The following is a 26,269-nucleotide window of genomic DNA, read 5'->3' on the forward strand; positions in this document are numbered from 1 at the left end:
TTATTTTTGTGTGGACAACTCTATCAATAGCCTTTTTTTAAAAAAATCAGGAATGTACAAATGTCCTTGTTCAAAAATACAAAATAAATTATCTGTAGGCATGGACAATGACAGCAGTAAACCATTCTATGTTGTCAACTGAAACCAGTAACTGATGGTTATAGTGACTTTCTTTTTTTTTTTTTTTTTTTTTTGCGGTACGCGGGCCTCTCACTGTTGTGGCCTCTCCCGTCGCGGAGCACAGGCTCCGGACGCACAGGCTCAGCGGCCATGGCTCACGGGCCCAGCCGCTTCGCGGCACATGGGATCTTCCCGGACCGGGGCACGAACCCGTGTCCCCTGCATCGGCAGGCGGACTCTCAACCACTGTGCCACCAGGGAAGCCCCTATAGTGATTTTCTTAAACATCAGCCAGCCTTTTCTTCAGTCATCTCCTTCAGCTGACCTCTCTTAAAGTTACTGGTGAGGAACGCTGCCTTGAGCTTCCTTTCACAGCTCATTAATGATGGTAAAGCACTATTCTAGGAATTAGGACATGCCACCTCCCATCCCACCTCCCATCCCACCCATTCCGCCCATTCCAGGATCCTTCTCTTCTTTAGGAATTTCTGTGACTACGACTTCTGCTGTAGTTAACAGAGAGGCCACTCCAGCAGCATCCAGTAATGCACTTCTTACAACCTTAGTTGGATCAGTGATTCCTTTTTCCACCATATTCACAACATCTCCAAGCATAGCGTCATAAGCAACTTCTGAAGAACTCTGCAAAATTTTCTCAACTTCAACACCTGCATTCTTAGCAGTGGTCATTGCAGGAATTTTGAGTGTTTTAAAAATAATTTCTATACTAATTTTTTGATCTTCATTAGCTGGAGTTTTGAATCCAAGGCTGGAAGGCACTGAAGCAGGGCACGGCCCCCTCCCAAAACAATGCCTTCTTCAACAGCAGCTCACGTAGCATTAAGGGCATCTGTAACTCTTTCTTTTCATTCACTTCAACGTCACTTGTCCCACCAACATTTAGCACAGCAACACCATCTGAGAGTTTTGCCAGACGTTCATTCAGTTTTTCCTTTTCATATTCACTAGCTGTAATATCTAACTGCTCGATAGTTTCTTGAATACGCTTTTCAATTTGAGCCTTGTCACCTTTTCCTTTCAAGAGCATGGCATCATCTTTGGTCACAATGATCTCTCCAACTTTTCCTAAGTCATGAGGCTGAACATCTTCACGATTTAGAGTTAGCCCTTCTTCTCCAAAAACTGTACCACCAGTAGCAATAGCCATGTCTTTAAGCTGGTTCTTTCTGTTGTCACCAAGACCTGGAGCTTTGACTGCTACAACCTGAAGACCAACTTTCAGCCTATTCAAAACAAGTGTACTTAGAGCTTTTCCATCCACATCTTCAGCAATTATGACCAAGGGCTTATGGTGAGCACTGGCAATTTCAAGAGCAGGAACAATGGACTGGACACCGAAATTTTCTTTTCACTCAACAGAACATAGGCATCTTGGAATTCACATTTCTGACCTTTTGATGTATTAATAAAGTATGCAGAGATACACCCTCTATCAAACTTCATGCCTTCAATAATTTCTAATTTGTCATTCAGTGTTTTTCCATCCTTTACTGTGATAACGCACTTTCTTCCAACCTTTTTCATCGCATCAGAAATGATGGTGCCAATTTCTTTGTCTCCATTTGCAGAAATCATAGTAACCTGGGCTATCTCTTCTGGGGTTGCCACAGGTTTAAACTGCTTCTTAAGTTCAGCAATTATAGCATCAACAGCTAACATCACACCTCTCCTGATTTCCACTGGATTAGCACCTTTGCTAATCTTCTCGAAGCCTTCCTCGGCGATAGAGCGGGCCAGTACAGTAGCAGTAGTAGTGCCATCCCCAGCCTCTTCGTTTGTGTTATTGGCAACATCTTGAACAAGTTTAGCGCCAATATTTTTATATTTATCTTTTAAGTCAATGGACGTTGCAACAGTCACACCATCTTTTGTCACTTTGGGACTTCCCCAACTCTGTTCAATAATCACTGTCCTTCCCTTTGGCTCCATAGTAACGGCTACAGCATCAGCTAAAAGGTCTACACCTTGAAGCATTAAGGCTCGGGCATCCGCACCAAATTTTACATCTTTGGCATAAGCCCGAGTGAGATGAGAAGCCAGTGCCCTGGACACTGGCCTCATCTGGTGAAGGACTGTGGGTAATCGAAGCATTTTTGTGGGGTGGTGGCACGGCTTGCGGGCGATGAGACAGGCCATCAGCAGCGAGTGAGGGACAGACTGCAGGGCACACACAGCAATGAGCCCGTGTCCCCTCCCCCCGCCTATCAATAGCCTTCTAATAAGTTTTTTTGCTTGTTTGCGAGTTTGTTGCTGTCCATCTTCTAAAATTATAAATCAGATCATGTCCCTTCTCTGCTTTAATTCAATTCAACCATTATTTATTTAGTATTTCCTTCCTTTGTGCTGGGAGCTATAATATGTGCTGGGGGCTGTAATATGAGATGGGAATTTTGTCACTGAACGAAACCTACAAAGCCCATGACTTTTTGGAACTTACATTCTGTGTTTTTCATTGTGTCTCTCTGACCCCGAAAATTCATATGTTGAAGCCTTATCACCAGCCCCCCACCATGTGACTGTATTGGAGATAGAGCTTCTAAAGATGTGATGAAGGTCAAATAAAGTTGTAAGGGCTGAATCCTGATCAGACACAACTGGTGTCCTTATAAGAAGAGGAAGGGACCGTAGAGCTCTCTCTCTACCATGTAGGGCACAGCAGGATGGTGGCTGTCTGGAAGCCAGGAAGAGAGCTCTCACCAGAATCTGACCATGCTGGTTCCCTGATCTCAGACTTTCAGCCTTCAGAATTGTGAGAAAATAAACTTCTGTTGTTTAAGCCATCCAGTCTATGGTATTTTGTTATAGCAGCCGGAATGGACTAATACAGCACTCATTACAATTTGTAACTATATATCTATTCTTTGTTCCCTTTTATCAGCTGTCTGTCCCGTTATACCGTCAGCTCCAAGAGGGAAGGGGCTGTGTTTACTTTTTAAACATTGTATGCCAAATATTAAGCATGTAATTTATTTATTTATTTATTTATTTTTTTGCAGTATGTGGGCCTCTCACTGTTGTGGCCTCTCCCGTTGCGAAGCACAGGCTCCAGACGCGCAGGCTCAGCGGCCATGGCTCACGGGCCTAGCCACTCCGCGGCATACGGGATCTTCCCGAACCAGGGCACGAACCCGTGTCCCCTGCATCGGCAGGCATTGGACTCTCAACCACTGCGCCACCAGGGAAGCCCAAGCATGTAATTTTAAGCATTACATGCTCAATGTTAAACATCGTATGCCCAATGTCACCTATGGCAGGCGCCTACCAAATAACCTCAAATGAATGAAATTGCATTAAATGTACATATAAAATTATAAGTTAAGTGATCATGTTCTGGTTTGCCCATGACAACATTGGTTCATGCCTGCTGGTCTAGTGTAACAGTTAGTGGTATCCTCTTTTACTTTCAAAAGTGTTCTGATTTGGATAATAAATTGTAATTTATTTATATATTTATTATTTATCTACATGTGCCAAATTTATTAGGCACAACCTGATTTTAGAAACACTGAAACCCAAGATAAGCATCTGCCTTGAAATCATAGTATTACTAATATTTTCTCTCCCCTACGCCATGATTTCTTTATAGGACTACCAATTCTAAGGCAGTGAAAATGACACACGCCATCAAGACCTTCACTCACTGAGGAGCAGCATTTGAAGTAGGCATAATGAATAAAGCCAGACACACTGCATGGAGTGTGGCCAGCACTAAGCAAGGAAAGAGGTCCCGTTCCTTAGACTATCCAAAACTAGAGAGAGAGCCCAGACATAGAGAGAGACAGGACCTCGGGGAGTAAATGTTTCCTGGGGGTGTTACTGGGGGTAACTCTCCTCAGGGCTGACTTTATGTGCAGGTAAGCCCGCTTGATGGAAAAACTTGTGTGTAGGGATAATTTCTGTAAACCATCGTTGGTAAGCACTGGGAAATTTTACTCATCAGGATCTTGCCCCTTGCATCGCTTTACAAAGTGAAGAGCATTTGCAATGGGAGTAGATGTCTCTTAATTCCCCTTCTGCAACTTCAGATTTGTGAGTATGAGGATTTTTCAAAAGAAAACCACAACACTGTTTGGATGGTGATCATGCTGATACAGATGCTGATGCTGAAGAGGATGAGGGGGAGGAGGAAGAAGAGGAGGAAGAGAGGAGGAGGGGGAGGAGAGGGAGAGGAAGGGGAGGAGGAGGAAGAGGAAGGGGAGGAGGAGGGAGAGGAGGAAGAGAGGGGGAGGGGGAGGGGAGTGGGAGGAAGGGGAGGACAAAGAGGAGGAGGTGGGGGAGAAGGAAGCGGGGGCAGTCCCTGCTCAGTTTCTATCATTCTGAGGAGCTGATTCTGGCCTTGCCTGATGGTCCCTTCATGGAAAATTGGAAACACGATGTAATGGTGGCAAAGAAGTTACCTTCCAAGGGCACAATACAAAGCAGCAGGCAGACTCAATTAAAGAAAGACAAAATACAAAACAAAAAAAGAATAAGAAAAGGAGTGAGAAACTGACTCTCTGGAGCTTTAACATCCATTGCTGGCTCCCAGGTTTTTTACGCTTTTGCTCTTGCTTTTTTCCCCAAATCAGGAAATTATACATTGAGACATTACTATTATCTAATCCACAGCCTATAATCAAATTCCATTAATGGTCCCAATAATGGCCTTTATAGTTATTTTCCACCTTGGTCCCAACTTTTCAACAAGGTAAAATTTTCTTCAGCTTGGCTCTCAAACCCCTTTATCGATTGTTACCTCTTCTCTGAAGCTTATTAATCTTACTTTGCTATGGCTCTCTCATTGAACACAATTAAAGAAACGTAAGTGTGAAGACCCTTCCAGAATAAAATTGTCCATGGGTCCTCTCCTTCTGCTCCCCACCATTTCTAGGTAATTGCTTCATTATGTACTTTTTTAATTGCTTTGTACTTTAGGGATTAATTTTGCACTTATCTTTACTAACCGTAAAACTTTTACAACGTACTGTTTAAGCTGTGTCTGTTCTGCGGCTGCTTTGTAATTGCAGAGTCACTGCGTGGCTGGTAAGCTAAAGATAATGTGCTATGGCAAAGAGCCTTCCTCTCAATGTTTTCAGATACCTTCTGGCTGCCCAGCATGGCAGAATAATTGGTTCTGGGCTGCTTGGGGCGCTAAGTTCCCCTCCCATATGGAGATCGCAAGCAGAGAAGACCCCGATCCCGGAGGTTTAGGCTTCGTAGGCCCCAGGATGCTCAGACCTCAAGGGCCCTGGGAATTTCAGGCCCCACGGTCCCAGGAGGCCACGCCTAGTGGCACACATTCCAACAGAGCAGGGCTGGCTACAGCTGACCACCTAGAAAGACAATGTCAACTCCTCTCTCAAGGTCAAGTCCATATTTTCCCAGGGCCCTTGCACTTGGCCTGTGCCTGCAAGCAGTTTTCAAGGAATCCCTCTCCCTCCATTCTTGGTCAAATAAAATCTCTAAACTCCTTGCCCCCTCAATCCCTCCTTTGAAATCTGTATTCTATCACCACCCCTTGACCCCAACTGTCCCCTCAAAGGCCTCTTCCACTTGCATCTGGATGCCCTTTCTCCACTCATATTCTCACAGTACAGGGTTTTAGAGGCTTAGGCATCACACAGAACCGTGTTCAGATCCCAGCTCCACCAAACTCTTTCTATGTGGGACCTGGGCAACTGACTCAACCTCTCTGAGCCTTAGTCTTCTCGTCTGTAAAATGAAGATAATAATTCTAGCCTCTTGTGGTTCTCAGGACGAAATGACATACAGCATAAAACTCACCAGGATGTAAGCTCTAAGAGGGTACAACGTAGACAATCCTGTTCATTACTCTATGCCCAGCGCTCAGCACACTGTCTAGTATTAAATAAATAAAAGCACCAAGCACAAAATAAACAATGAATAAATGGTAGCTATTATCATTAGTGGTCATCTTACCATGACTAGTGCAATCCTGAAATGCTTCCCATGACACCTGTGATTTTCCACCAACCCAGCTCTTATCTTTCTAGTCAATTCTTCTCTGTAACTATGGGCATCACGCTGCCACCTGCCCCATTTCCTATGCCCATGCTCAATTCTAAAATCTCTTTCTAGTTCAGACTTTCATCCTCTCTGGGCTCCTCCATCCTCTTACCTTCAGTGGGCACACAGAGGGCACCTGATCCCCTGTCTCACCTCCAAATCTTCTCTTTACCTTTAGTTCTGGCTTCTTGCTGAAGTCAAGATCCGGGTATTACATTTCTCCCCTAATGCCAAGTGCAGAACACAAGCAGCATAATAAATGTTCACTGTGTAAATAAATAGATGGACGAATAATGCGAGCTTTCTGGTTATTTCCATTGTTATTTCTAATATCAAACTTGCCCCATTTTTCCCCACAAACCAACTCTCTACACCAAAGACCCCTTTCTTAGTCAATGGTACCCCCAAATCTCTCAGCATCTGGGCTTGAAATCTCAATGCCATCTTTGTCAAACTTTAATAACTCATTTATAAGGACCATCAAGGCTACATCTTGACCTCCAATGAGCACTCAGACCACTATTAGCATCTAACACAGTGCTAAGGGAACACATGGACAATGCCTTAGCAAAAGTTTTGAGTTGGGCTTCCCTGGTGGCACAGTGGTTGAGAGTCCGCCTGCCGATGCAGGGGACGCAGGTTTGTGCCCCGGTCCGGGAAGATCTCACATGCCGCAGAGCGGCTGGGCCCATGAGCCATGGCTGCTGAGCCTGCACGTCCGGAGCCTCAGCTCCGCGACGGGAGAGGCCACAACAGTCAGAGGCCCGCGTACCAAAAAAATAAAAGTTTTGAGTCACTGGGAAAATGCCCTTAGGAAAAACAAAAGCCTGCAACCTTGAAACCTGTGTCTCATGTCTTGAAATCCTTGGCCTCAGAAGACGGCATAGATGAATAGTTATTCCACTGTACAGCTTGCAGCCTCCTGTAGGCTTTATTTACCCCATGACAGCAGCTGAAGGACAATGCCACGGCAGATCCCAGTTCACGAAAGAATGATACAAAACGGTGGCAGCCCACGACACCCTCCACCCCAGGCCCCCACCCCCACCCCCGAAGGACGTGTTGCCCTAAGCTCGCGGGTTATTCTGAACTCTAGCTCCAGCTGGCTTGGACCAACCATAACATTTAGAAGCAACAGAGACTAAAATCCAATTTAAGGTGTTTAATTTTCTCTGTCTCCAGGGACAAGGGGTGGGTCAGAGAATCTGCTTGTAGGCTTTCTATGAGATGTTGCTTCTGGTGGTCTCCTGAGACCTTTCCAGTTGAGCGAGAACACTGGTGCCCACACCCCTTCTCTTCCTTTTCACGTCTCTGTCACTGTGCTGGCAGAGACTAGTTGATGTACCTAAAATCGTGGTATTTTAATTAGCGTCCTTGTTCTCACCCAAGGCTGGGTGAGAACAACCATGATGTCAGCAATGAGCTTACTCAGCCTTCTAAGCCCAAGGCCTCTGGGGAGAACCGTGTGGTCCCTCAGGTGCTTCAGTATCCTGCAGGCTTGACAAGCACACATACACTTGCTTGGGCCTCTTTCACTAGTAATTTTAGCAAAGTCTCTAGCCCTTTAACCCTAGATATATTTTGTAAAAGTTTCAAATAATGGCGATGCCTGTTCTGGGAAGTCGCTATATCCCCTACTTTGCTTTCTCTTCCTCCTCTGTGTCTCTGGCTCCCTGAACCCAGGTGTCTGACCTCCTGTTACCAGCTCTTCTCATTTGGCAGTTCTTCAATCTACCTCCTTTCTGACACTCTGGACTCTGGCTTTCAGCTCAGCTCTTGTCTCTGTCACCCTCTCCAGTTTTGATGTCTCCTACAACCTCAGGTGAAGATACTGCGTGGTACTGTCTGAACCAGGCCCCATCTCCCATGAGGGATTTGGGCTGAATCCTCAAGCACTGAAACGGTACTGTGGTCCTTTTCCAAAGTGATGCTGACCCAGGTTAGCTCCTGAAATTAAACTTTATGCCATGGACAATTTTAAACCCTGAAGGCAGAGGTGGGTGAGCATCGTGACACAGTGATAAGGTATGAACCTTGAAACCACTCAGGGTGGTTCTTATCTTGAGTGATTTGGGGAGGCATTTTATCCTATTACTTCCAGCTTCCTAACTTACAAAATGGGGATAACAACACGGACCTCATGGGACTTACATAAAAATTAACGAGATAGGGCTTCCCTGGTGGCGCAGTGGTTAAGAGTCCACCTGCCAATGCAGGGGACATAGGTTTGTGCCCCGGTCCGGGAGGATCCCACATGCCGCGGAGCAGCTGGGCCCGTGAGCCATGGCCGCTGAGCCTGCACGTCCGGAGCCTGTGCTCCACAGCGGGAGAGGCCACAACAGTGAGAGGCCCGCGTACCGCAAAAAAAAAAAAAAAAAAAAAAAAATTAACGAGATAATATAAACAAAGTGATGTGTCAATAGCATCCAATAAATGGAAGTTCAACCTCTCATTATTGTTATGATTAATAATATTATCATCATCTTCCAGACTTGTGGCCTAATACCGCTACCAACTGTGGAGCATGTATCTGCTTTATGAAATAATAATCTTCTTTTGTTGCCCAATAGTTGATGCCACTAAACCAACTCTTAGACATTTCAGACCTAGAAAGGCCAATGTTAGTAACCAAGGAGATGTCTGCCTGGACTCTCTCAGTAATAGGTCATCCACCATAAGTTCACTTTTTCCTTTTACTTAAGTCACTGATGAAAATGTTGGACAAGCCAGGATGAGCAAAGAGCCCACCAAAGGCCACCCGCTGGATTGCCAATGACCACTCTTTCTCTCCATCTGATGGCTCTACCTTGTCTGTCACTGGCCCTCTGTTTTAGCCCCATGTTACAGATCCCAGCCTTAGAGTTCAGCCATAGTCATGTTCTTTCTCAGCTGTCACTTTGCACGTGTCACCTCAACTCTCTGGAACACCTGTCCTCCTCTTCCCATCTGAATAACACACTTTCATTGTTAAGGCCCAGCCTAAATGGTGTCTCCTTTGTGAAGCCTCACCCAGCTCCCAGCGGTAGAGGGGTCACTCCCTCTTGGGTGCTACTGTAAAGCACACAGCATCTTTCATCCTTGCCATTTTGATCCTGAGCACTGGGTTATGCCTTACTTAGTGCTTCAATCCAAATTATATTCACAAGGATGAATTTTCATCCAGGAAGTATTTTCTGGAATAAATGTCATTAAGGGACTTTAATTCTCTTGGTCAATTTTCTATATAATGTAATTAAAATATATTTCCTTTTATGCTTATTTTCTATTTTATTTTACTAGACTTATTTTCATGGGGTTAATACTTTTTGCATTGATTTTACAACTAAGATATGACTTATCTATCAGTAATTTTTAAATCTACATCTTTTTTACAATTATGGCCTCCATCACAGAGTTTTCTTTTGTGGTCATGATTTCAACAAAGCTTAGTTTTCCTGAATCAAATTTTGCAGGTGTAAATTATATTACTATTCATTTCTTCAATCAATTTTTTAGCTTTTAAAATTTTTACTATGTTCATTTTTGTTTGTTGCTTTGGTTCACGTTGATCTTTACTACTACTCATAATTTGGAAAAAGAATAATAGTTTGCATTTTTTGTTTTTTTTTAATTTTTTTTTTAGAACTCTCACAAGAAATAGTGTCAGCAGTTTCTCTGAGTTGTATACTTACTACAGTCGCCATTGGTAGATCAAAAAACACAGAAGTCCTTAAAGTCACAATAGAGGAAGGGGTCAAAACATCCTGTTTAAGCTCATGACATTTTCTATAATCTGTTAGATTAGTATTGATACTTAGAAGATGGGGAGGTGGTTGTCTCTCCCGCTAGACTGAGGGCCACTCAAAGACAGGGTCTATGTCATTCACCTCCAGTTTCCCAGTACCTGGCAAGAATGAATGAATGAATACACACATAAATGAATCCACAAGGAGATCATGAGAAATCTGATCTGATTTCTTACTGAAAGCCACTACACTATGCCTATCTATATAAGGCATAATGGCTTCTGAAGCCACTCTTCCTGGGTTGAAATCTCAGCTTTACCATTTTCTTTTAACATCTTTATTGGAGTATAATTGCTTTACAATGGTGTGTTAGTTTCTGCTTTATAACAAAGTGAATCAGCTATACATCAGTATACATATATCCCCATATCTCCTCCCTCTTGCGTCTCCCTCCCACCCTCCCTATCCCACTCCTCTACGTGCACACAAAGCACCGAGCTGATCTCCCTGTGTTATGAAGCTGCTTCCGACTAGCTATCTATTTTACATTTGGTAGTGTATATATGTCCTACCATTTTCCTAGGGCAAATTATATCACTTCTCTGTGCTTCAGTATACCCTCCTGGAAGTGGGGGTAATAAAAGATTCTACATCACAAGGTTGCTGCAAGGATTAAGGGAGTTAATACATGTAAAGCACTTAGGACAGTAGCTCACATATAATTACTGCTACACTACGATTAACTATTAGTATTTCGGTCATAAATCTCATCTCTTTCTAGTAATACCGAGGGGTGGTCATGTTCATGTCCTATTATAGGGAGCTCATGATTCCATTAGGCATCGCTTCCTTTTTATGATTCCAATATTTGTTTCTCATATTGAATTGATAACTACATCCATTACAGCTTCCACCCCACTGTTCATGGCTCTAACCTTCTGAGATATATAGAATAAATTCTCTTACACTTGACTGGCCTTCAAATTTGAAACCTGTTCATTGAGCACATACTAGGTTCCAAGCATCAGTGTGAAAATTAAGTAGCCATAAATCTTGACATTAAGTATTTTAAAGTCTAGATAGGAAGGAAGTGGGAAAGGTGATATTTCTGTCTCTCACAGACCTTCTCTTCCTTTGAACCCAAGATCTCCATGATACACAGTTGGCAAGCCAGAATCCAACTTACAAACTTAATATAACTTACAAACATTTTTAAGTTTGAACTTACAAACAATATAAAGGCTACATAATTAAAATTGTGTGATATTAGTATATGAATACACTAACAGATTAATGGAACTAGAATAGAAAATCCAGAAACAGACCCAAATATGTATGGCAATTTAGTCTATGATAAAGGTAGTATTGCAAACCAGTGAGGAAAAGATGTAATTTTAAATAGAAGGTGTTAGGATAACTGGATGGCCATATAGAAAAATAAGACATTGGGTCCATTCCTCACACCATACATCAGGATCAATTCTGAATGAAGCAGAGATTAAAATGTAAAAAATACAACCATACAAGTATTAGAAAAAAACATAGGTGAATTTTTCTTTACCCTGATAGTGGGTAAACTTTACTCTGACTAAACTCTGGAAGCAAGAAGGAAAAAGACTTTTGCTTACATTAAAAACAAAAACAAAAACAAAAACTTGCATGGCAAAAAAAACACCAGAAGAAAAATCAAAAGACAAGTAACAAAAAACAAGTAACACACTGAGAGAAAATATTTGCAATGTATATGATAGGTAAAGTATTACCATCCCTAACGTGTAAAGAGACTCTAAAAATAAAGATTAACAATCCTGCAGGAAAATGGGCCAAAGATATGAAAAGCTCATGGAAAAAAGAAATGCAAATGGCCTTAATCATGTGAAAAGCTGTTCAACCTAGGTCTTAATAAGCGAAATGCAAATTAAAACTACTCTGAAAGCCACTTCTCATCTGTCAGATTGGCAACACCCCAAATATTCCACAACATACTTTGTTAGTTGACTGTGAGGAAACAGGCACCTTCATCATTCCTTGTGGGAAAAACACTACCCCTCTGGAAGAATATTTGATGATGTCTAGCAAAATTACACATGTATTTGCCCTTTGACCTCACAATTTCACTTTCAGGAACCTATTCAAACAATAATCCAGAAAAATATGAAAAACTGTATGCACAAGACAATTCATTGTAGCACTATGCCCTCAACAAGAAACTGGTAGAATAAACCATGGAATGTGCATGCATTGGAATACCATGCAGCTATGAAAAAAACAATAAGGAATACCCCTATATACTATTATAAAATAGTCTTCAGAAAAAAATTTATATAATAAAAAACCAAAATAGTGAAAAGTGTGCATAGCATACTACCATTTATCTAAGAAAGAGGAGATGTAAATATATACACATTCCCTTTTATTTTTTTAAAGTGTAAAGTAAAGCAAAATGTTTATGTTAGAGGTAGCAATGAAACGGAATAAAGAGACAGCAAGACATTAAGTACCTTGTGATAAAAGTACGCGCATACTGCCTATTAAATATTCTTGCTATAAAATCGAACCTACATCTCTAGGTCTAACTAGCAATGTAGAAGAAATATATGGAACAGAAGGACATGTTAGATGATATCAGGGGAATGATATCAGGAGAATCTAGACTGTGGGAGTCTCCACAGGACAAATAACCTGATCTCTTTAAAAATAAATTACAAGGAGAAAAAAGAGATGGAGAAAGAAATCCAGTAGATTAATAGAGACTTGCAAGATATATTAATCAACTGGATCTTGATTCAAGAAACAATTGTAAAACAAAGTAAAAAAATGTTATGAGAGAATTGGGGGAAATTTGAACACTGATTGAATATTTGATGGTATTAAGGAATTCTTTTCAGTACTTTTAGGCTGGAAATAGTATTGTGATCATGTTTCTTTTAAAAAGTTCTTCTCTATTTTAGATGCATAATGAAAAATTTTTTGATGATATAATGTCTGAGATTTGCTTCAAAATAACTGGAGTTGGGGAGGATTGGATAGGGACAGAGATTAAAACCAAATTGTCCATGAGTTGATAATGTTGATACTGGGTGATGGATGCAAGGGGATATATTATACTATTCTCTCTATTTTTGGATATGTTTGAAGCTGTTCATAATAAAGAGGTTTTTTAAAAAATCCCATTTATGATAAAATATTTGGGATATGGAGTACAATATCCTAGATATTATATTACATGTTTTAGAGGACATTTGTACCTAAATTCTAAGGTTCTAAATTCCTTTCCTATATGAGGGACCACATCATGTGTAATACTTGGGCCCATGGAACCTAAAAGGGTCCCTGACCCCTGGCAGCTAAGCATGGGCCTATAATCTAGGTTTAGCCAATTGTATGCTCTATCACAGTACTTTGAATTTTGGTGACTGTCACCAAGCCCCAAGCAATGGGACTTGCTTATAGTAGGACTACAATACTCCTTACAAATTAAAGCATGCTTAAAAAAATAAAGCACTATATGAAATGTATGGTTGTATATTTATGCAACATATACATCTACATGTATAATAATAATAGATATGATCATGTTTAGTACAGAGCACTTTATAGGTTACAAAGTACTTAAATTGATTTCTTGTTAACTTTGTTGCTAAAATAATGATTTTAATAATAAGATAATAAACCATAGAATGAATTAACTTTTTGGCCAATATAAACATTTTAAATTGTATAACACTATTAGGATAATAATATCTGGCTTGCCTATAGCACTTGATTGCTGTGTAAATTAAATAGGATAACCGTAGGGAAAGAGCTTTGAAAATACAGATGGTGATGTTGATGTCTCCTTGAAATTCTATCCATTTTTACTTTATATAAATTAAAGCTGTGCAATTAGGCACATAAAAACTTATAACTGTTGAATATTCCTGATGGGCTTAACATATTATCATCTTGTAGAAATCTTCCTTATTTATCCTAAAGTATTTTGTAATGGTATTTCTTCTAATATTAACATAACTACAGCAACTTTCTTTTGATTGGTATTTACCTGTTATGACTTCTTCCATTCGTTTACATCTTAACTTTTCTGTATTATTATATTTCAGGCTTATATTGATAAATAGCCTACAGATAATTTTTAAAATCTAGTTTAAAAATGTTAGTCTTTTAATTTGGCCCATGTAAATTTATCATATTTACTGATATATTTGGATTTATTTCTACCATTTTATATATTTTTTCTTGTACCACCTTTTTTTTTTTTTTTTTTTTTTTTGCGGTACGCGGGCCTCTCACTGTTGTGGCCTATCCGGACGCGCAGGCTCAGCGGCCATGGCTCATGGGCCCAGCTGCTCCGCGGCATGTGGGATCTTCCCGGACCGGGGCACGAACCCGTGTCCCCTGCATCGGCAGGCGGACTCTCAACCACTGCGCCACCAGGGAAGCCCTGTACCACCTTTTTATTTCTCTTTTTACCATTTTCATATTTCATTTTTCACCTCTACTACTTTGGAAGTTATATTTTTTATACATATGATTTTCATGGCCCCCCAAGAAATTTTAATATGGCTAATTTATCAGAATTTAAAGTCAACCAGAATCTTTTCCATCTTCATTAATAATATAAGCATTTTAGGGCACTTTATTTACAATCACCCCCCCAACTTATTTGCAATTGTCATCATACACTGTAGTTTTAATTTGTTTTTATAACCTTGCAATACATTATTTACTATGAATATTTCTTTAGATTTACTCATATATGAGCTAATTATTCTTTTTTTTTTTTATCTCAGATTTCCTTCTTGGCTCATTTTTCTTATACCTGAAGTATGTCTTTTAAAATTTATTTTATTGAGGATCTGTTAGTAGCAAACTCAGTTTTTGTGTTTCAGAAAATGGCTTTCTTCTTCCCTATTTTTGAAGGATTTTTTAAATTGAGTATACATATAAAAGTTGATATTTTCTCTCAGCATATTGAAGATATTATTTCATGGTCTTCTGGATTCCATTATTGTCATTGGAAAATCCACTGTTATTCTAATTATCATTAAATTTTAGGTAGTCTATCTTTTCTCCCTGACTGCTGTAAGATCTCCTTTGTCTTTGGCTTTCTGTGGTTCCACTATGATAATGTCTAAGTGTGAATATTTTTGTATTTATCCTGCTTTGGATAGGTTGACTTCCTGAATCTGAGGATTGGTGTCTTTCATCAGTATGGGAACATTTTCAGTCATTATATATTCAAATATTGCTTTTGTCTAATCCTATTTCTATCATCTCCATTTGGAATTCTAAGATATTAGACACTCTCTCTCATTTTTACATGTCTCTCAACCTCTTTCTTTCATATTTTTGTTTTTGTCTTCCTGGGATAATGTTGAATAATTTCTTCAGCTCTATTTTCCAGTTTACTCAATTTTTTTTTCCTTTAACAATATCCAACTAGCTGTTTAATCCATCCATTAAGCTTTCAATTCACATTTTTGTATTTCTCATGTTTGAAATTCTATTTTTATACTAATATGACTGGTCTTTTTATAGTCCCTTGCTTCTTTCTCATAATTTCAATCTCTTTTTATTTATTTAAATATATTATACAACTTATTTGATATCCTACTTCTGATAGATTCAATTCTTGAAGACTTTGTAGATCAAATTTGGCTATCTAATGCTTTTGCTGGTGTTTGCTCTTGGTTCTTCTTTTTCCCTTGTCTGTTTCATGATTAAAAAAAAAAAACAAAAAACTGAACTCACATTCCTTGGAACTCTAGCTGTGAGAAGTTTTGTGGCCTGGGTTAAAGGGGTCTTTTTCAGAGAGGATTCATGTACACTTTTGCAGATGCCTAAGAACTTCTAACAACTTTAAGTTAAATTCTCCTCTCGAGATTTTCTGAACCATGAAGTATTTTGATTTTGAATGATAGATCCAAGGGAGGGATTCACAGAAGAGAATTTTTCCTTTCTTCCTAGCACAAGATTGAGACAGGCAATTTTCACTCTAATGACGAAAATGTGGGTGGGAGTATTTCTAGCCCATCTTTATACACAGATAATGGGCCTTTGCAGTTCCAGCTTTATGGGAGGTAAAGGGTAGGGAATATTTTACTAGATTCTTAATGCTGGTCAAGCCTTAGGCTTTGTATCCTGTCCTCTGTATACTCCATGAAACTGGGAAATCATAAACTTCAAATCATCACATTCTTCAAATATAATGGACACAGGCTTTCTCTGATTCCTACTTTCACTTAGGTTTTGGTGTCTGTATTGATTTCCTTGGGTTGTTATAACAAAACACAGCAAACTGGATCACCTAAAACTACAAAAAATGTATTCTCTCACAGTTCTGAAGGCTAGAAGTCTGAAATCAAGTATTTTTAGGCCATGCTGTCCCCAAAGCCTCTAGGGGAGGATCCTTCCTTGCCTCTTCCAGCTTCTGGTAGCCTCAGGCATTCTGTGGCTTGTGGCATCATAACTCCAATATCTGTCTCCATCTTCACATGATTATCTTCCCTCTGTGTCTGTCTGTGCCCAGATTTTCCTTCTCTTATAAGGACACTAGTTATATTGGATTAGGGCCCACCCTAATGCAGTATGACCTCATCTTAACCTGATTATATCTGCAAAGATCCTATTTCCAAATAAGATCATATTCACAGGTACAGGGGGTTAGAATTTCAACATATTTTAAAGGGGACTCAATTGAACAGATAACAGTTTCTAACAACTTCTTAATTCCTTGCCAGCTCTTGAATACTTTCTTATATATTCTAGTATTTTATAGCCATCATCTGTATAATCTGTCTCCTATTCAATGTCAGCTCTTACTTCTCATGCTTTTCATTCTACTTGCCCATAGCATTTCTTCTTTTTCCCACTGAGTTGTGGACTTATAAACTGGGGGGAAAAAGGCTTATTTGAATTGAGTGCAAAATAAGAATAAGGCTTTAAACGAGGACTCAGTAGACACGACTGTGAGTAAAGTAGAAGAAAATTACTGCATGGACATTGTATGCTCTTTTGGGAATGCTCAAAGGACTTTTATCCCTAGGTCACTGTGGTATATCTAGCTAGCTAGGCTTTTGAATTATAAAGATCTGGAGTTGAATCTTTTCTCTACCTCTTATAAGTCATATGACTTTGAGAACATATTATGTAACTCTTTATTTCACAATTTTCTCATCTGAAAAAAGGAGTATTATGATAACAGCTACTTTTTAGGGTGTTTTGTAGCTGGATTATATAAGTAAAGTGCCAGAGCAGATAATGAATAATTGTGCAAACAGCTCTATTGCTGTGTTCCAAATGGGTAAGGACTTTGAATAAGTTGCCTCTGAATAAATGAGGCGAGGAAAGCAATGTCTGTCATTTTTACATATAATCCTGGGGAGCAACTGAAGGGAGATCCTAGATGGAGAAAGTGAGGCACTGAGATGTTAACTCATAAACATGAAAGAAAAACACTAATAACCACACAAAATGTGCACATCTATTTTGAAGATGGCTGGAGGTTCTGTATCCCTTTAGCGGGGACCTGGATTTGAAATTCAAATTAACTAGCCCCTCCTTCGGTCCTCAGCTCTGCCAGCCAACAAGTTGTTGGGTCCCTGCTTTAAAAGCCACCTTTCCTTCAACTCCATGATACTTCACCTCTGTCAAATGGGAGGGAAGAGACAGAGAAAAAAAAAGCTAGGCAACATTTTATACTGTATTTTACACCCCAAGCATCAAACACCCAAATTTTAAACAAGTATTTGAAAGCCTCACCCAGGCCCACACTCCAAAGCAGCTTTATAATCTAGGCAAGGAAAAGCCAGGAGTCTCTCACCACTCTGTGACTGACTCACATACGTGCTGCAAGCACAGTTCACAAATCTAATTCCTTTCTCCATTCCTGGACATTTTTACCCAGAGAACATAAGTGACTGGAGGCGGTCCTGCCCGCTCAGCCAATTCCCAGCAGCAGCTCCTAGTAAAAAATATTATGTTTGGGGGCAAGCATTTATCCAGGAATGTGTGGAAATGAGATGGTGAGGACGCAAATGGTGAATAAATGACCAGCGTAGGGAGAGCGGAGAAGTGAGGGTGATTATGCAGGCGCTGTCCTCTATGAATATATTAGCTCTCCAACAAGCCCATGCATCTTGACTGTCTCCAAAGAGATTTCTCTGGGTTTCAGTGAACACAGGTGTCTGGAAGTGTTTCCTAAGCTCGGCTTCAGGCAAGCTGCCCCTGCCGCCAGACCTCAAAGCCCCAGTATTAAGTCTGGGTGACAAGTCAGGCCCACGCTGCCTGTCAGGCTATTGGAGGTATTGTGAGATGCTCAGTGGAGATGCTCAGTCTCCCCTCAGGGCAGGGCGAGGACTGTCCAGGGCCAGCTGACTGCCCAGTGGGTTGGAGATAGGAGGTAAGGAGGGTGTACTCAAGCTGGAGCCCTTGAGAGGACACCAAAGATTAGGAACAAGAGACGCCAGATACAGACACTAAGGCCAAAGTGGCAAGAATGGGGTCACTAGTGGGAACCAGGCAGATACTGGGTGGACTGCATGGAGGGCAGGCAGCGAGGGGGAACATCTCAGATGATTGCCATGAACACCAGCAAGTACAAGGGCTGGCCAGGGGCTGGCGAGTCTGTAGCGCATGGTGTGCCAGGCTGCTTAAAGAGCCCTGTGGAGAGGACAGTGGGGGTCATTGTGAGGACAAGCACAGCTTGCATGTCGGTTTTTTCATGAGGCTAGGACCACAGCCTAGACAGAGGAGTGGGCTTCCCTGTAGTGGACGAGGTCCTTCCTTGTATCCATGATCACATTTCTGTCACCTGCCAAGGGACTTAATGTGTCCCTCAGTCATGGGGATGGGGTTCATTTTGGAGTTATCTTTTCATGGGCCGAGGGAAAGGGGCCAGAGCCTTGGAAATGTTCCTGCAGGATGAGAAATCAAATTGTACCTGGTGTGGATTCACACCACACATTGATAACTGCAAAGGGCCCTGTACCTTGGGGCAGGATGGCGGATATCTCTGGAAAGTGGTGTGAGGCATGTACGGGCCTGAGGGTCTGACCAACATGTGGTGGGTCAGAAACCCACATGGAGTGAGCCTGGCTGTGTTTTGCTGTTTATTCCCCGTGAGTTTATTTCTCTGTAGCCCTCTCTTGACAAAGTCTTTAGGAAGGTTCTGTTGGCCGCTGTGTTGGAGATGGAGAATAACAGAGTGAGAAATCCCAAAGGGAGGTGACAGTATAAGGAAGTGATTCTGAGGGTCCCTCCTGTTCAGCAGCCCCTTCCTGGAGCACCCCTTTGCTCAGCCCTGAGAAGTCTGTGTTTGATTTTAGCCAAGATGTCACCCTTGATTTGGGAGCTCAACTCTCCCATGTCTCCACCCCAGCCAGAGTAGTTTCTGATGTTCTTTTCTTCCTGAAAATTCTATAGGTCCCAACCTGTGTCTCTATCCCATCCCCACCAGCCCTGATCACATACACATGGACCAAGGTTAGGGACTGGACATCCAGAATCAGTCCACCACCCTCAACCCTGAGCCCCATTTCTCCACTCCTGGACTCATTCACCCTCTGGGGAGCTGAGCCACGCCCTACGGGGGGGAACCCTGCTCACCCTGATCCCGAGCTCGACGTTCTCGCCTCCGTAGACTTCCATGCCTTCATCCAGCAAGCCGATCTCCTGGAAGTATTGCCGGTCCACAATGAAGCAGCCAATGAGGGCAGGGCTCCTGCAGGGCGTGGGTAGATGGCCAGTCGTTAGCAGAGGGGCTGTCTCATGGGGGCCGCCAGAGCAGTAAGAGCAGTGCTGCCTTCCTGCCAGGAGGATCTGGTCCTCTCCCTTCGTTTGCTGCCAGAACTGGTGTGGGCCTTGCTCTCTGAGGGGCCCTCCTGGGTCCACCCTCACCAGCTATTCCAGGGAGGTTGTTTCAGCAGGGCAGTGGGAGACAGCTTGTGTCCTGGGACCAGCCATCATTTCTGGTGGTGCTTGCATGTATGTTAGCCCAGAGAAGTAGTGCTCAGCTTACCAGTCTATACTGCATGACTGTACCTCTGGCTGCCCTGACCCCTGCACTCTGAACTGCACCGTCAGTTTTTGTTTCTACCCGGGGACCCACACCAACTTTCCCACCCTTCACCTTGGTCCCTTTAGAGAGATGAGTTGGGGCTTTGGATAGCATGGTAGATCATTTGGATTTTATCTGTAGGTAAATGAGTGTCAAAGAAGAATTTTAAGCAGACAGTGGTATAAGCAGATCTGTGTTTGGAAAAAGAATACTCAGGCAGCTGTGGGGTGATTGACTGGAGGAGATTGGGTAGAAATCGAGGAATCCAGTTGGGAAACTTGTTGCTATATCCAGATGGGCAATGATGAAGATCTGGACCAGAGTACCAGGACCGGAGACAGAGATTATTTAAAGACATATTTTGAGGTAAAAGCAGCAGAACTTTGAAACAGATGAACTATGAAGATGAGAGAGGGGGAAGAATCTGGATGCCAGCTGGCGTTCTGCTTGGGTGATGGTGGAGTGGGGACTACCTATCAATAGGGGGGATAGAGAAGAAGCTGGTTTCAGAAGGAAGAGGGAGTCCATGCTGGGAAAACTGATCTTAAAGTGACCGTGGGTCACTAGGAGGAGATATCTAACAGGCAGGGCCTAGCTAGCTGGTCTGGGTTGGAATTCAGCAGGGGTGTTAGGCTGGAGCAACACGTCAACAGCTTGTGGGTCCAGAAGCTGGAAGGCCTTTCCTTAGCGAGTGTAAGCGCGGGATTCATGGCTGTGTACAGACACCCGATGCAGAACGTCACGAGTAGAGATTCACATTAGGTGAATCAGCACAAGCGCATGTGGGCTGCTTCTCTGCTGAGAGCATCATCTTACACAAATTACTTTGAATTGTTCCACTGCACGCTGCTACCGCTTCTAGCCCCTGCGTAGCATTTTATCAGCTGGTAGCTGAGGAATTGGAGGGGAAGAGAAAGAAAAGGAGAAACGAAGAATCCTTAGTGATGAGAAAACTTTCACTCAAATGCAAATGGACCCATCTTTGAAATTGTAATATCATCAAGGTGGAGAAACAGCTATTTTGCAGGCCATTTCTTTGGAGAATGCTGATGCAGGAGGCTGCTTGGGCAGAGACTGGTGCCTTGGGGTCCCTGCCCCTTCTGCTTTCAAATTACAGCCTTTTATTCTGAATGGCCTCAGTTTCCACAGACCGCAGGCATCCAGGACAGTCAATCCACCTCAAGCCACTGCTCCTTTAGGCTGAGTTCCTACTCTGGTGTGGCGGACATGTGACCTGGCTTTAGAGGTGAGTGCTAGGGCAAAGGTTCCCCATTCTGCCTGTGCATCTCTGAAAGAAGTTCCCTAGATTCTCTGAGCCTCTGATTCCAGATCTATGAAATAGAATCAACTATAACCTCACAAGGGTTAAATTAAATAATGTAAAGCACTTGAAAACCTCTGGGACATAACTGGTACTCAAAAGATCATTTTAAAAGATGCACTTGCACATTGAAGAAGCCCAGAGAATCCCCCCTCTAAATGCATGGTGGTTTTAAAACATCAGCCCTGCAGAGTGGACTCTCAGCCTTTTCCTCGATGTTACTGAAATGTGGTTTTTTTTGTTTTGTATTGTTTTGTTTTAACATCTTTATTGGAGTATAATTGCTTTACAATGGTGTGTTAGTTTCTGCTTTATAACAAAGTGAATCAGTTATACATATACATATATCTCCATATCTCAAATGTTGAGCAGGGCAGGGCATTCTGGGATACAGAGTAGGGGGCCTTCCCTAAACAGCCAGACCCAGTCAGGGAAAGAACAGAATCTAAAACAGTACTCTGAGAAGAGCACAGGCCCCCTCAGTCTTCATTACTTATTAACTGGCTAGGGTATTAAGTGGACCTACTCAGCCTGAAAGTGTTTCTGATTTATATCTTGCCTCATTCCCAAAAGGGTTAGAAATAGCTTACAAGAGAATGTAAAACACATTGAAAAAAATAGATAACTGTCTGAAAAGTCTAAAATTCCACCAAAAATTAGAGGCTGGTTAGAATGCATGTGTCTTCTTTCATGATTCTTAAAGTGGACCCACAAAGTTGACCCTGAGCTTCCTGGTGGCCAAGGTGAAAATGAACACATATGGTCTTAGAAGTAAGATTTACAGTTCCCATGTAAAAAGGTCATACTAATTCCTCAGGAATAGCAAGCCTTTCAGTTTGAAAGAAATTTCTCAGGTCAGTCTTCTTAAAGGGGTCACTTTGGGATGTAGCGGACAACAATCTTAAAGCCATCCCTTTAGAACGCAACAGAAGATATCTCTGGGCTCTTTTTATAGCTTACATCATGTGGGGGTAAAGCACTAAAGCGCAGCTCCAAGGTGGGCAAGATACACTTGTATAACCCACAGCTTTCTGTGGGGCTGTCTTCATCCAGGTATAAACCAAGAATGTTCTTTCAAAATTTTCCATTAATACAATTTCTCTCAGGATTTTGATAAAAATTAGGTGATGGAATATTTGAGGCTGAGATGATATTTTTTGTCAAGGACCTAGAATGTGGGTTTACTGATTAAGTCCAGGCTAATACATTTAGCGATGCCCGGAACAGAAGCAGCTAATACCAGTGAAGTCTACCGCAAGACCGCTCATTGTGTTACGGCATATTTCCCTCCAATAGCAGTCAACAGACCTGGGGGTAGATTTCAGCCACACCAGTTCTGAGCTCAACAGTGGGTGCCTAGGAGGATGACACTAGGTACGGAATCTAGCTGATCTGGGTTTGGATCCTGGCTGCACTAGCTGGAACCTTTGACAGGGTCATTCCCCTTTGTCAGTCTTGCTTTCCTCATCTTGTAAAATGGAAATGACACAGTGAGTGAGCTGTCATCGGGTTATGATGAAGAGCAGATGAGACCATCTGTGTAAAAGGCCCTTGTACACAGCGACCTCCCAGCAAATATTTAACAACATAAGTGTGGCAGAGGCCTAACAGACAGGTGACAGAGACAACCGCAGGAAAGCTAGGTGGGGTTCTCTTCCATCCTGCTTTTTTTTTTTTAAATAAGATGTTGGGGGTAGGAGTTTATTAATTTATTTTTTAAATTTTTGCTGTGTTGGGTCTTCGTTTCTGTGTGAGGGCTTTCTCTAGTTGTGGCAAGCGGGGGCCACTCTTCATCGCGGTGCACGGGCCTCTCACTATCGTGGCCTCTCTTGTTGCGGAGCACAGGCTCCAGATGTGCAGGCTCAGTAGTTGTGGCTCACAGGCCCAGTTGCTCCACGGCATGTGGGATCCTCCCAGACCAGGGCTTGAACCCGTGTCCCCTGCATTAGCAGGCAGATTCTCAACCACTGCGCCACCAGAGAAGCCCTTCCATCCTGTTTTAAACAGGAATACAGGGCTTCCCTGGTGGCGCAGTGGTTGAGAGTCCGCCTGCCGATTCAGGAGACGAGGGTTCGTGTCCCGATCCAGGAAGATCCCACATGCCGTGGAGCGGCTGGGCTCGTGAGCCATGGCCGCTGAGGCTGCGCATCCAGAGCCTGTGCTCCGCAACCGGAGAGGCCACAACAGTGACAGGCACGCGTACTGCAAAAACAACAACAACAACAAAACATGAATACAGTTTTTTTCTTCTGGCAAGGAAAAATGCCATCTTAGATAGTAATCTCTCACTTTCAATTACATTTTTCATAATCTTTCTCCCTCACGTAATACAACGCAACAACAGTTTCTAATCTCCTCTTTCATCCCAGGAACTGTCCCCTAGGCCACCTTCTGATGCCATTTGTGTGGCATCAGAAGGGAGCATAAAGGCACCTGATCTGTGATTAGCCAGACAGAAATAAAGGCTGGCGGGGATGGCTGTTTCAGGAGTCCTGACCCATAAAATAGAGGCCACATAGAGGAGTCACTTGGGTGTCTCTGAAGGCAGTAGCAAAGGCAGAAAGAGTTTGGGATCTTTGAATGGCAGTTTGAAGCCACTTTTGTCTGAGTCCTACAGGATAAGCTCAAACATCAGCCAGGCATACACAGTGCCGTGGCGTCTGGTCTTGCCTCTCTGCCCCTCCGGCCTCATTGCCTGGGGCTCCCCCCTCACTGTCCTCCTTCCTTCCAGTCCCTTTGAACTTCCTCTGTGTCCATGAACTCACTCTGCTCGTTTGAATATGAGTGTCCCTGCCCCAACCTTGTAATCTCCGACTTGCCCTCAAGAAAAAACAAGTGCGAATGCTACAGGCTCCGAAAAGGATTCTCCCCAATTTTCATGCACTTTCCACCAGCACGGGGAATAATTTGTTATTCCACTTATTTTATTCCAATTATTTTCTCTGCTTTCACTAGACTCCAGGCTTTTGGGGGCAGGAATCGAATCTTGATCACTCTGTATCCCCAGCACAGCAGTTGGCGCCCAGCAAGTGTCCCAGAGTGATGTGCTGAACTGAGTAATTCTGAGGCTCTGAATGGATTCTGGGTGCCACAGCTCTTTTAAAAGGGATCGGCAGGGCTTCCCTGGTGGCACAGTGGTTGAGAGTCAGCCTGCCAATGCAGGGGACGCGGGTTCGTGCCCCGGCCCGGGAAGATCCCACATGCCACGGAGCGGCTGGGCCCGTGAGCCATGGCCGCTGAGCCTGCGCGTCCAGAGCCTGTGCTCCGCAACGGGAGAGGCCACAACAGTGAGAGGCCTGCGTACCGCAAAATAAAATAAATAAAAATAAAAGGCATCGTCAAATGCTGTAAGCTGTGACTGAAGGTCACTTGCTGATGTGGCTGGAGTTTGGGAAACAAGGGTCTGGCTGGGAGGGGAGCCCTTGCATGGAAGACAAGACAGAGAGACCCAGGTAAGAATGCTTTACCTGATTGGGGCCGTGGAGTTCTCCAGTTTCCACCAGGCCTTAGGGGGGTTTAGGTAGCGGCACCACAGCTCCCAGTCAAAGCCCTGAGCGGCCAGCGGGTACTCTTCTATCTCAAAGTTGTCGTATTTGATGTTGTCAAAGGATGGTGAGATGATCCGCTTCCGGTTCTCCTTAATGCGGGTGAGCACGGGTTCAGCCCTGGGCAGTGGGGAGGGAGAGAGGGGAGACGGGCACCTTCTAAAGCTCCTTCCCCCAGACAAGGAGGAAGGAACTCCTGGCCGTCTCCTCCAGGGGGGAGCTGCTCTGCCTCCTGGGAAAGAGTTCCTATTCGGTCTCCCAGCCCCCATGCTTCCGGGCTAGCAAGAGGCCTGACCCCTCCTTCAGCATGTCCCAGGCTGAGCTGACAGATTCTTACTGCCTCAGATCCTGGTGTCTGCTTGATTTCCTTTTTTCCATTAGAAAAAAAAGAAACCAAGACTTAACAAAGAAGAAAGGAACAGATCTGAGGTTCCATCGGAAGCTTTCAACTTGGGCTTTGATTTTGCTAAAATGCAGTGCATCAACCAGGAGGAAAAGGCAGATGAGGATGGCAGAGACACGGAGGTGAGAACAAACCTACTTCCACCCGTTGTGTGATGCTGCTTCGGTCCTTCCAGACATGCCACCCGCACCCCACACGTCCCCACTGCCCAAGGAGAGGTGGGGGGGTCGGGCTTCCACAGAGCCCGGAACCCCTGTGGGCACCAGGCAAGTAAAATGTTTACAGACAGGAATGATAAGCTTCTCATTAAAAATGCATTGGTTGCACAATTGTTAATTCAAATCAGCTTGAAATAGCAAGTGTCCCTCTCCTCTTCTGGCCATAAATCCAGTGAAAATGCTTTTTAAATAGTCACAAATGGCAAGCAGTGACTTCACCTATAAAAAATGGCTGCGTTGGGCTTCCCTGGTGGCGCAGTGGTTGAGAGTCTGCCTGCCGATGCAGGGGACACGTGTTCGTGCCCCGGTCCGGGAAGATCCCACATGCCGCGGAGCGGCTGGGCCCGTGAGCCATGGCCGCTGGGCCTGTGCGTCAGGAGCCTGCGCTCCGCAACGGGAGAGGCCACAACAGTGAGAGGCCCGTGTACCACAAAAAAAAAAAAAAAAAATGGCTGCGTTACAGCCTTAATTCGGGCCTGCTATGTAAAAGTATGCCTCCACCCAGTCCTGCTGTGTGCGTGCCCGCTGCCCCTTCCTGCTAAAGCGCCCCACTCCAGGGAGGCAGAGGGTGGCACCTGGAGTCTAGGGGGGGACAGCAGACCCCAGTGCCATCCTGCATAGTGGTTAGAGTGGTACACTCGGCCATCCCCAGCACCTGGGACCCCCTAGGCCCAGGCTCTCTGCAAAGCCACACACAGTGGGCCATAGAACGCCCTCCAGCCTGCAGGGATGCTGGCGTCAGGTGCCCTGTCCCTGCTTGGCTGAAGCCACTGAGGCCTTGCCCCACCCAGCACCTGAGCAGCCCTGGACAGAGAAAGAAAGATTTTCTAGACCTAGTTCTACCAGTAGAAAG

At 43.4% G+C, this 26,269-nt stretch overlaps 1 protein-coding gene and 1 pseudogene across 3 annotated transcripts in view; both read right to left on the minus strand.

Annotated features, from left to right (window-relative positions):
• GALNT18 (polypeptide N-acetylgalactosaminyltransferase 18) overlaps positions 1-26,269 on the minus strand; it is a gene marked incomplete at its 5' end in the record, with an annotated part of 342,665 nt that overhangs the window by 68,003 nt on the left and 248,393 nt on the right. For both annotated transcript variants that reach the window (XM_079707503.1, XM_079707502.1), the window contains 2 exons: positions 19,479-19,593; positions 24,718-24,915. In XM_079707503.1, coding sequence (XP_079563629.1) covers positions 19,479-19,593; positions 24,718-24,915 — 313 coding nt within the window. The remainder of the gene's footprint in view (positions 1-19,478; positions 19,594-24,717; positions 24,916-26,269) is intronic.
• On the minus strand, positions 529-2,232 carry LOC307056571 (60 kDa heat shock protein, mitochondrial-like; annotated as a pseudogene). The gene has a single exon. The product of its transcript is annotated as a 60 kDa heat shock protein, mitochondrial-like (transcript).

The sequence above is a fragment of the Hyperoodon ampullatus genome (assembly GCF_949752795.1).
Source record: "Hyperoodon ampullatus genome assembly, chromosome: 7".
NCBI classification, from domain to species: Eukaryota; Metazoa; Chordata; class Mammalia; order Artiodactyla; family Ziphiidae; genus Hyperoodon; species Hyperoodon ampullatus.